Here is a 12,246-nt window from a genome sequence, read left to right as displayed (position 1 = left end):
GTACTAGGCAGTAAGAATCAAATGCTTTAAATGACTATTTTAGTTGTTAAGAAGTACTATTCTAAATGTATTTTCTTCACCTTTCCAGTGGATAATGAATTTGAATCTGTAGCCACACAGCTCCTGAAAAGAACACAGGCAATGTTAAATAAATACAGATGTCTGCTCTTGGAAGATGCTATGGTAAGACTAATAAAAAAAAATACGTGTGCATGTGTGTATATTATGGATTTGTGCATCTTATCCCACATGGCTTACTTTATTGTAACACAGCAATGTGCAGCTTTCATCTAATTCCATGGCCCGTATCTCTCAACATGTGGTACTTAGGAATGTTTAGCACTAACAATAGATTTCACTAAACAGATAATGTTATCATCTTGTGTTGACAAGTTCACTGGGTGAGAGCTTTTTGACTTCTACCATGTTCCCCCCTCCCCAGAAGTCTTAATAAATTTCAAAAAATGTGAGCGGGGGTTGGGGTTGGTCTCCCTTCACAAGGTAAGCTTGCTCAGAAGAACTCTCCTAGCCCATCAGGGATAAATGTACAGGAACAGAAAGGTCTGAGCAGGCATATTTGCACGATAATTTAATCCTTTCAACTATTTGTTGATAATAGCCTGGCCACAATGATTCATGCATTGGTAAACTCAATATTCTATTATTGCAATACGTTCTATGTGAGGTGGCCAGTGGGTCTGGTCCAGAAGCATCAGCTTCTGCAAAATGCTGCAGCTAGACAGTTGGTAGGGACAAACTATTGCCATAACCTAAATGATGCTTAAAAGCTTCTATTGGGAGCTCATACACTACTGAGCCAAGTTCAAGATTCCAGTATTAATTTACAACGCCTGTAACAACTTGGATTTTGGGTACCTAAAGGACCACTTGATGCCTTTTATCGCTGCTTGATCACTGATGTCTTTGGGGGAGTCACTGTTACTGGCATATACAGTGACCCGGAACGCAGCGCCCATGCAAACAGAGAGTTGTTTGTAGCAATTACATACATGGACGCTGATGATGTTGCTATCTCATCACAACAGGGAACATTAATCAGTACCAGGAAAAATACACAATTTGGCCACATCACACTCACTTGCATTTCACAGAAATTGCTTGGAAAGTACCTGCATATTTGCCCCATAACTTCAATTTTAGGTGGGATAGAGAAGTGCTTCTTTTTTTAAATTGAAAGTTATGCGTCTGGGGGACTTTGCAGAGGCAGCAGTGAAAGCCTTCATGGGGCACCATGGTGCCCATGGGTGCTGGGTTGGTAATCCCTGATTTAGTGTTACTTGTGTACCAGCCCACAGTCTTCATTTTTTATAGAGGCCTCTTTAAAAAGAAAATACCACCTCATGGCTTTTACAAAACCATGTTTTACAAAACATGCACACACTTTCAGATCTGGCATATTTAAGCAAAGTTATTACCTGCAAAGTTAGGGCTGCAATCCTGTGTGCACTTTGAAGTAAAGCCCCACTGAATTCAGAATGAAATCACTTCCAATTCAAAATACATAGAGCTGTGCTGCACAAACACTTTGATATGGAACAATAATATTATAAAAATAGTTTTTTTTCCTATGTTTAAGTAACTTTTCCTAACAAACCAGTTTTCCAAAACAAATATGTGTATTCATAATACACAAAAACGCCAGTTTTTCTTTAAAAATAACCCCCATAATGAACTTGCAACCTCAGTTTGCCTGTTGAACTTAGCATTCTGTTTTATAGTATTGTTAGGAAACTTCATGCTGCTCCTTGCAAGTAAAAGCTAAAGTTGTTAATTGTAGAAATTACTTGGTTTGTTTCTTTTCCAGAGGATAAATCCTTCTGCAGAAATGGTCATGATTGACAGGATGTTTAACCAGGAAGAAAGGCAAACTCTTTCCCGGGATAAACGCCTCGCAATAGTAGATCCTGGTAGGTAACACAACCATTTGAAATGAAAGCAGCTTCGGCTGCAGTCCTATACAAATAAACCTGCGTGTAAGTTCTATTGAACTCATTAGGTCTTACTTCTGAGTAGACATGTATAGACTAGCACTGTACCATACAGAGAAATGATTTTAATATTTATAACAGTGGCTTTTTTTGCCATAAGTAAAATTAGAACGCAGGAAGGATTTATATTTGTGAGTCAGACATAGAGATGCAACAACTGTGTAAACTTGGGTGCTGCAGGAAAAATACACCTTTTTTTTGATAGGGGGAGAGGAAACCCAATCATTTTGACATCCTTGTCTAACCTAAATTGTATTTATTTATTTATTTATTTATTTAAGAACTTTAAATACATTCTGCATGATTAAAGCTGCAATGTTATACCAACCTATCTGAGAGGGAGCCCAATTAAACTCAATAGGACTTGCTTCTAAGTAGATATGGGTAGGACCACACTGTTAGCAGTTAATATACAAAACAGTGTTACATTTATAAAGTGAAAATGTATATATGAATTCATTTGCATTCAAATGAACAGTTCTGTCCAGAGAGATGGAACTCCAGTCTGTTACACTTTAAGTTGACTACACATACTTTTTTGCCAGTTTACAAACAAAAATAAATAAAGTTGAAAACAGAACTAATCAACAGTGGGTTGGTGCACATATAATCATGGTTACCTGTAACCCCATGTGTCAGCGCATGCTTCCTCTCTCTGGAGCAAATTCCCTTTTTCTGGTTTTAATTGTAGTTAAGGGAAACAGTGGCCTAGACCTTAACCATGGTTAACACTAACCTGAATTCCCCTTAGCTCAGGACCTGAAACCCACTAAAACCATATGCTTTAGTTATTCTATTCAATGGTCTTCAGCTAGTGGGCTGGCACCACAGCTGGGTCGCCGCCAGACCTTGATAAGTGGGTCCCAACAGCAATACCATACAGCTATATGGTAACAAAATTCAGAGGGTCTGAAAGTGTGTGGGTCCTAATTCTGAAAAGATTGAAAGCTACTCCATTCCTTGTTTTTCTGTCCATGATATGTCACAATTCTTTACTAAAGTGCTTGCTTTCAAATTTCAGATGGTTTTCTAGCAGACTTTTGTTGTCCATCCACACAAATTGACAAGATCGCTGATGAAACACAGCCGTCTGAAAGTGATCATCAATCTAACAAATGTTCAGCGTCTCAAAACCAGACTGCTAATACCCAAATCAAAGACAGATCAAGTTCAAGCACAGCAGAGTCTTTAAATCACAGCAAACTTCAAGTAGTGCCTAACAATATTATGAGTTCACAACAAGGAAACAGTTCTGTTAAAAAATCAGAAAGCCTTGCAAAAGCTTTAAAATTTGAGAAAACAAGCTCCTCTCCTGAAAGCCAACATATGGCTGATTCAGAACAAAAAATTGCTGGCAAAAATCCAGGAAAGTCAAATGAAAACTCTTTAGGTTCTGAAGATCATTCGTCAAAAACCTTATCAAGTGTAGATCATGGTACGCATAATAAAACATGTCGGAACACAGTTGATTCTCACTCAGAGACAACATATAATCATTCCCTCCAAGACAAAACTCCTCGGAGTTCTCCAAAGAATGAGGATTTGCATCCAGACAATTTGAAAGGTTCTGGGGAACCCCAAAAGGATTTGCTGCTCAATAAGAGTTTAGAGACTACATTCAAAAACATATTGGAACTGAAAAAGACTGGGAGGCAGCCACAGAGCGAAGCAACCAGCAGTGGCTCCCTAGAATTAGAATATCCAAACTTTTCGCTTATTTCTTCACAAGAAAACTGCCTGGAGAAATTTATTCCAGACCACAGTGAAGGTGTTGTAGAAACAGACTCTCTTTTAGAAGCTGCTGTAAATAGTATCTTAGAGTGTTAATAGTTACAGTACCATGGACATATTTCTCTTAGAAGTAAATGTGAATGACACCACAAGAACAGCCTGACAAATGTCAAAGGTTACCCTTTCTAAAGTAGATTCTGTTTTGTGTTTGAAAGCAATACTCATTGTGGTTACAGTGAGGTGTCCAGTAATGTAAACCCTTGAGAGAAAGCTATCTGGTAGGGCCTACACATTATGATACAGCTTTGCTGATCGTTTTAACATTGCAGTTTAATGAAACTGCAGTTCACTAGGCCCTAAGTTAACAAGATAATATGCTGACAATCACAGTCTAGTAACAGGTTTCTTAAATAAAATGTTAGGAATGTTGCATTTAATAGGAAAATATCCATTGCCTCCGCCCACTATCACTTGATTTTGAGATTTAATATTTGGGGCTAAAAAAATTCCACAGTACCTCTGTTTAGAAATGCCTATCTCTTGAGGTTTGGAACAGAGAGAGAGGAATTGGAAGGAGAGAAAATGGTGTCAGTGTTTACAGGGCTTTATACTTTTAAAGTGCTTTTCTATGCTCAATGAGCAGAAACAAGTATCTTACATAGGAATTTGCTGTATTGAATTACACTGTATAGTTTTTGTCACTTTCAGCACTGCGTAAAATGATACATGCTAGTCTAAGAAGCTAGTAGATGGAAAATTGTATACAAAGAGGCTATAATATAGCCATAAAATTCTGTATAGACACACATAAATGTATATATATAAACACACACACACACACTAGTTTCATCAAGAAGAGCTTTTTCATTTTCTAATTGGATATAGTCAAACTTAATCTTTCTGATGTGGTATAATTTTTTCTAGACCAAGTGTCAAAAGCACTTTTATTTGGAAATCATTGTAGTAGTTTATAATTTAAGGAGATAACAGCCTTAATCCGAACAATTTAAAGGCCAGTGTTTGCTGTTTGCTTATTTCTGCTTCTTGCTGTTCAAGAATGTCTGTCATCTGTAGCAGCAGTTATAGTTACCAAAATATGTACAAACCAAAGTTAATTTTCTATCCCATTAAAAAATTATAGGTTGAATTTAGAATTTGCCGTCTGCAAATTTGGACTTTGTCTTCTGTTCATGGAAGGCTTTTAATCCAGTAGAGAATCCTGATGGCGGAGGAGGCTGCAACTTTTGCAGATTCTTCCTTCCTCCTACAATGCTCAGTACCATTTCCCAAATTGTTCCAAAGGGTTTCCCAACCCGCATCTGGAGTGGATTTTCATAGGGCTGCAGGGGAAGGGATAATCAGGAAATGTCACTTTTTCCTCATCAACCAACGGGAGAGTCCCTGAATCCAAGCTTATCTCTAAAGGCATTTAATACAAGATCTAGAGCCAAAGGAACCCCTAGCATGTTTGCATTTGGCTAGTTGTCATCATGACAATATAATTATTTATTATTTTAACCCATGGCATTTCCCCATTCTTCCTGTGTGTTTTAGAAATTATTCTACCACCATCACCAGTGCTTCTAGGTACATTGCTTTTGTGCCATTAGTAAGAGGGATGTGGCATGTATGCCTGCTAAAAACAAAACCCAAGAGGTGTGTTTTTTTGTAAAGCAATCTCTCTGCAGCTTCCCCTTATAACCATATTCAAAAGCTTCCTTATGGATATCGTCATAGCCTTAGAGCCCTGAGGTGCAGCAGCCTCGGCCCAGTGATAACTGTGTGCATACAGAGGTTTGGAATTCAAGCATTCCCAGTACTGCTTTTGGGGAGCTTCCTCTTCCATGCTTGTGTGGAGCTCCATGGAGCTGTGGCACACAGCAAGAGTAACAAACTGTGGTTGTCAGTTGGGTTGCCAGAGCGCCCAGATAAAGGGCGGAATTTTGCTTTCTTCGCTCCGATTTTATTGTAGCATTAGAGCCATATTCTGCTCTTTAAGTAAACACAAAACACTACCACCGACCTTGTGTTGAAACAGAATAACTATAGAACAATAAAACACAAACAAATTCAGCAAAATAGTAATGCAACTTAATGTTCTGTTCACTCTTAATAGGATTAGAAAGACGGGGGGCTTAAAAATTTTGTTTTTATTACCACTTTTTTTAAAGTGCCAGTTTTAAATATTTGTGAAACCCCACATTCCACGAAGACAGCATTGCCACTTTGGTTCATTTTTGTAGGCATGGGTCCTGTACTTGCTTTCTTATCAATGATAGTGCAGCAGCTACCTTTCCATCAAGATGCTGCAAAGAATAAATTCATTGAACTGTAACCATAATGAGATGTCTAAGAAAGCAGGGCGTATGTTGCACCAGTCACAGAAATCAATTGATCTAGAATCTGATTGGAAGAATGATAAATTTGATACATACTTGTAAATTTGTCTTCTTTTGGTTTTATCTCACAGAATAAAGTTTCTTATCAGCTGTACAGAATATTCTGAACCTAAATACCAAAACAAAGCTTACACATTTTGAATATTATGTGAGAGTTTACTTTTAGATAAAGGTTTAGCTGAGACATCTGAAATGCACTTCCATCATATGTGGATTAAATTCCACCTATATTGATTCCAACATTTATGCTGGGTACCCACTGAACAAAGTTCAGCTAAATTAACCTACGGTAGCTAATGTATTTTATTTATTGAACTTGGTTTTAGAGCTCTGAATATTTTAATTGGTAATGCAGTAAAAATATTTTTGTTGTAAAAAAAAAAGTGTGAATTTGTTACGCAGCACATGGTCCTGAGTCCAGTGAAGACCATTTATTTGTGCATAACTGCTTTGTAGGATTGGTCTCTTTACTTCCTGGATGTCTTTCCATGTTGTCGATAAGGTTAAAAGAAAATTTTAGTTGACAACTATAAAAAAAAAACCTGATTCAACAATGTCAGCATAATTGAGCTGTTAGATTTGGGAGGCCTTACAGACTGACTTTACTGAAAGAGGATGTGTCACTTGTTGTCAGTGTGGTATGGATTTTATTTGCTTAAATACTTTCATTTGTATAGTATGTCTCACTTGAAATTGCTTTGTATACATTTTGTAAAAATATTTATAAAATGTTTTGTAAAAAAAAGTATAACAAATTGCAGTTTATTTTGTTATGTTGGATAAATACTGTTAAAAGACAACACGTTGGTAAAATATATTGTTAACCCATGGATAGGAAATGTTTAGCTGGAGACTACGAATTGAAACAACCATTGCAATACAGCCAAAGATTTGGGAAAAATGTGTTATCTGTGATTGTCTTGATTTACCCAAGATTAATAACTAGGTTTTGAAAAGGATTTCTTTTTTAGTTTCAAGTATCACAGGGGCAGTATATTTTTATTAAGTTTATATCCTGGTTTCCTCCCAAAATGGTATTAAAAACAAATATATACGGGTTTCTAAGTGGATTCTCAGCTAGACACTGATCAGACCAAGACCTGCGTAACTTAATTCATAGGCTTTAGCTATTCTCCAACAGAGCTGGAACAGGTTCAGAAAGGGACAGCAAAATTGATCCCAGGACTGGAGCAGCTCTCCTGTGAGGAAAGGTTACAACATTTTGTACTTCAGGAAAAAGAAGAGATTAGGTGGAGACAAGACAGGTCTATAAGATTATATACACGGTACAGAGAAAGAAAGGTTTTCTTTCTGTCTGTTAATTCAAGCCATCTGATGAAGCCGAATGTTGAAAAATTCAAGACAGAAAAAGTACCTTTTCACGCTGCATATTTTGTTGAATTTGTGGAAGATGCAGTAATGACCACCACTTGAGATGGCATTAAAAGAGGATTAGACAAATTCATGGAATAAGGATATGTTTTTGCTTCTAATGTTGGAGGCAGTATACTGCAGTATAGCAGTGGGACTTGTAAGTAAGAACCTAAGAACGCAACCAAAGTTCTGTGTCCGGCTAAAGACCCATCTAGTCCAATGTCCTGCTTTCATGATGCCAACCCAAGGAGGGGAGAGGGCTGTTTCATTTGGTTCCTGTTTGTGGGCTTCTCATTGGCACGTGGTTAGCCAATGTGATGACAGGATGGTGGACTAGAAAGGCCTTTGGCCACCAGATCCAGTAAGGCTCTTTAGTCTTAGCACTTCTCATAAGCGCTGGGGAAATACACAAGAGTGGCTGGGGAAACCCAGTCGGATGGATGGGATATAAATATGATGATGATGATGATGACCCATTCCTATTCTCATACAAAATATTTCTGTCCCTGTTCCACCATTACATGCAGCTGAATAGACCATCCTGATCTGCTATATGCTGTATTCATTTATTCTACAGCAGTCATCCCTTCACTGGTCTTAAAAGGTGAGGCAATACAGTTCTTTAGGCCAAAGAACTACTTGCCTGACAACATTTCACCAACTGTTTAAAAATTAACCTCACCAGCTGGGGTATATGGAACAGCAGCCTGTGCAGTGCCTAAGGCCTCGTCGTTCACCCACCATCGCCCCGGTCTTCTTAATTTTAATATTATTAACTTATTTCTTAGCCGTCCTTCGCCAAGAAGCTGCAGGGCTGCAAAATATTGCGTACAAAAACACAACAGTTAAAAACTGTTCTGCATTTCTTAATTTCTCTATTACTTTTAATTGTCCTTAACTAATAATTCTTTTCAAAGTCTTCCTTGCAATATTTCACAAAGTCCTTACAGAAATTCTTGCAGTCCTACTAGCGTAATCTGGTTATCATAATTGCTTTTCAAATAGTTCAAATATTTACTCCACTCCTCTAAGAATCTCTGATCCCGCAGGTTTCGAATACTTCCTGTTAATTTATCTAATTCTGCATAGTCCAGAAGTTAGCCCTTCTCAATCCATGAAGCAGGAAAGCTAGAGGTGCCATACGTCCAGAATTTTTCCCGTACATACCCAGAATATTGCAGTCAGAAGCAGTGTCTGAGCAGAAATCGTTAAAATGTCCGGGAAAATCTGGACATATGGCAACCCGTGTTGGCAGTGTCGTTTTGGGCAATTTCCCTTAAAAATAGCTGAAAAACGTCTTTTTGAAGATGCCTGCCTAATATCAATAGGCAGGGAGTTCCAGAGAATAAGTCCTGCCACACGAAAAGATTTATTTCAAGGCAGAATGAACCTCTTGTGGGGCATGCAGCTGTTAAAGCTCCAGGGGCTGTCTCCTGTGCCAGTGTGGTTCAGAGCGATAGACTCGTAATCTGGTGAACCGGGTTCGCATCTCCGTTTCTCCACATGCAGCTGCTGGGTGACCTTGGTCTAGTCACACTTCTTTGAAGTCTCTCAGCCCCACTCACCTCACAGAGTGTTTGTTGTGGGGGAGGAAGGGAAAGGAGAATGTTAGCCGTTTTGAGACTCCTTTGAGTAGTGATAAAGTGGGATATCAAATCCAAACTCCTCCTTCTCCTCTGTTGCAATCCAGTATAAACCCACTTTACACAAATATTTCGCTGTGTGATTGTGGAGCTGCAGTTACATGGGTGTAAAGGAATCTTATTACGGGACACTCTGCCAAGATTTGAACTGGTATCCAGATCGCGTGCTACCGCATCTTTGGGAAGATCTACTGAATTGCATCTACTGACTGTTCAGTATCCTACTTGCAGCAAATTAAGTACGATAATCAAGGAAACAGCCATTCATATGAGGAAGCCTCAGATAAATAAACTGCTTTATAGGGAGAGGTGGGGGAAGGAAATTCTGTAGAGGACCTGCAGTTGATGAAGCATTTGCAATGAATTCAGCATCACTCTATTGCCATCTGCTGGCAAGTGGCAGGTTGAACATCGTTCATTCTCTTTAAGAACGTTAAGTCAGTTTTCCAGACTGTCAATATTTTGCTGAAGGATTTCAGCACACTTTTGCACAATTCAAGTGGATCAAAGTGCCATGTTGCCTGCAGCAACCAAGCCACATTAAAAAACAAAAAACCTGACTTTTGTGCGTTTGAAATGTGATGGGGAAATGAGGAAGTGTGGGATGAACGGAGGACTAATGAATAAATAAGCAGAAAATCCTTGGAAATTACACTTTCCCGATTTTTGCAATGCAGTTCTCCAGCCAAATAATGTGTGCAAGAATGTATATGCTAAGGTAAAATGTGCCTATATTAGTGAAAATACCATACAAAAATGGATTGAATTAGGGGAAATTGCTTTGCAAAAAACCACATATCAGCAAAATTGCATACAAACTAATGTATATTAGGAGAAATCTGACTAAAATTCTGATTAATTTTTAGCAGGATAATTTTTTAAAAAACATTGCAAATTGATGTAGAAATGTGGAGAACTGAACTTAAATTTGGAAAAATGAGAAACGGAGAGAAAGCGAGAAGATAAATGCTACAGATGACCAGTTGGATTACTGGTAAATGCTGGTTGTTTATTTGCACTCTCTGCTGCCTTTCTGAACTAAAAATCAGGAAACAATTTGCTGTGAACTCTATAAAAACTAGGTTGGCCTCGCTATTAGAAATAATGATACATAGGTTTTTTGTCTGTTGAAGAATGACCACTCCCCGCTTAAAATGGGGGGCGCCCTTTGCGTGGACGCGTGCAGCCCTAGGTCTGGAGCGGCCCCATCAGCATAGGCTTGGCTTTGCCTTCCCTCAGGTGGGATACCTGGAGGTCTCCGCCTACCTCAGTCAGTTGTCCAATCCCACCTGGGGGAAGCGTTGCCAAGGAGACCAGGCCAGGTAGGGGAGGGACCACCTGCCCACACAATAGAGGGAGGATCTTACCTGGGAATCCTCACTTGGCTCCAGAGCTTCTCCCACCCTACCCACCCTCAGTTAATGTCTTATTTTGCAGGTTTTTTCTTCATAGGTTTTGCAGGTTAACTTTTCTTCACAGGTATGCGGGCGCTGCTACGTTAAGTTCGCTGTTAAAGGGCCGGAAAGGAATTTCCCTGCATTGGCAGGTTTCGCCTTTCCTGTAGCAAAAATGTCACAACTTTGGCGGTATCAGGCCTTAGGCGAAATCCTTTAGTCCATCTTCCTCTTTGCGGCGGCGATACCAGGGTTCCCCGTTAAAGGGGTTTTCTGAAGGGAGGCTTTGACCGTACGCTGAAAGGTCGTCATTGCTCTCCCCTGCGGCGGCGGCGTAACGGGGGCGGCTATCTCTGCTTCAACATATGTTCTCCAGAGCCGGCCCATCCCCCCCCCCACTAGATAACCCTGAAGCTCCCTAGGTCCCCGGCTGGGGACTGGGGGGTGGGGGGAGAACGCCCAATGCCTGAGCCAAGGTCTACCCACATTTGAAATTTAATAAAGTTGTGGCCAATTTAATCCCATAGCACGTTGTCTTGAGTCGTTATTCCACATGACGGGGGGGGGGGGGGGGAATCTGGGGACTCCACCTGTCCATGCAAAGAGAAGATTATCTATCTATCCACAATTGATGCAGGTTTATTTGAGTTTTCAATCTTACCACTAGAGGGAGAAACTATATTACCTTTTGACAAGCTGTATACTGTAGATATAAAAATGTTTATACCAATCTTTGCCTGTTTTGATTTTTTAGAATCAGAGCCCGTTAATATGCATTATATGTATTTGTTGTTCGCTACAAAAAGTGTTGCATTCAATACCTAATTAAAAAGATTTAATCAAAAGATTAAAGAATATATATTAACTGAACGTGCTCAGTCTGCAGTAGCATAAAAAGGGCACACCTGCCTTCACTCAACTAAAAGATGAACACCAATTAAGAGCAAAAATAACAATGTTCTCACCGGGCACTAAAGTGATGGTACAGGTGCATCTCTCTGAGAAGAGCATTTCACAGTTGGGGAGCCACCACTGAAAAGGCCCAATCTTGTGTTGCTCGCTTTCGCATCTCTCTCCAAGGGGGCACACAAAGAGGGGCCTCTGATGATGAATGCAGGGTCCAGGTATTGGAGTCCTGATATAAGGCTGTAAGGTTTTATAGGTCAAAACCAGCACTTTGAACTAAGTCATGTTACTAATCTAGACACTCTTGAGCCCTAGTCAGGTGTTGGTTTCATGCAGCGCATAAATGCATAGACTTTGGGGCGAGGCTGAGTTTTTAGCCCTCCTTTGCCTGATCTCATATCTTCTTCCTGTGTCAACTGCCTGTTGGGGATGGTAGCCGATAACGAAAGCTAAATGGGTGATTTTGTAGGTTCATTAAAAAAAATATATATTTATTTTATTAAAATAATTCAACATTAATACATACATATTACGAATATACAAACAAACATACATTTCATACAGTCCTTAAAAATATTCATACATACCCACACATGCTTCCTTTTCCCACCACCATCCCCCACCCCTCACCCCACCCTTGTGTTAGACTTCCAATCTACTCAATTGCAATTTCTTTCCACTTCTATTACTTTCTTTCACACACTTTTAAATGAACTTTTTGCTTCTTTTTCTGTTACACATTGTAACAGAAAATCTTATTTAGTATTTCAGTATTTATAACGGAACTTAT

The 12,246-nt window shown here is 39.2% G+C and overlaps 1 protein-coding gene across 4 annotated transcripts in view; it reads left to right on the top strand.

Moving 5' to 3' along the window:
• The window catches only part of BICRAL (BICRA like chromatin remodeling complex associated protein), a 28,185-nt gene extending 21,143 nt beyond the window's left edge, over positions 1 to 7,042 (top strand). For all 4 annotated transcript variants that reach the window (XM_079968516.1, XM_079968518.1, XM_079968517.1 and 1 more), the window contains 3 exons: positions 89 to 183; positions 1,826 to 1,928; positions 3,031 to 7,042. In XM_079968516.1, coding sequence (XP_079824642.1) covers positions 89 to 183; positions 1,826 to 1,928; positions 3,031 to 3,836 — 1,004 coding nt within the window. In that variant the 3' untranslated portion in view covers positions 3,837 to 7,042. The remainder of the gene's footprint in view (positions 1 to 88; positions 184 to 1,825; positions 1,929 to 3,030) is intronic.
• Positions 7,043 to 12,246: the final 5,204 nt, after the last annotated feature.

The sequence above is a fragment of the Podarcis cretensis genome, assembly GCF_951804945.1.
Source record: "Podarcis cretensis genome assembly, chromosome: 3".
In the NCBI taxonomy this organism is placed as follows: Eukaryota; Metazoa; Chordata; class Lepidosauria; order Squamata; family Lacertidae; genus Podarcis; species Podarcis cretensis.
Note: the sequence above shows the minus strand (reverse complement) of the source record. Positions and strands in the feature narration are given on the sequence as shown.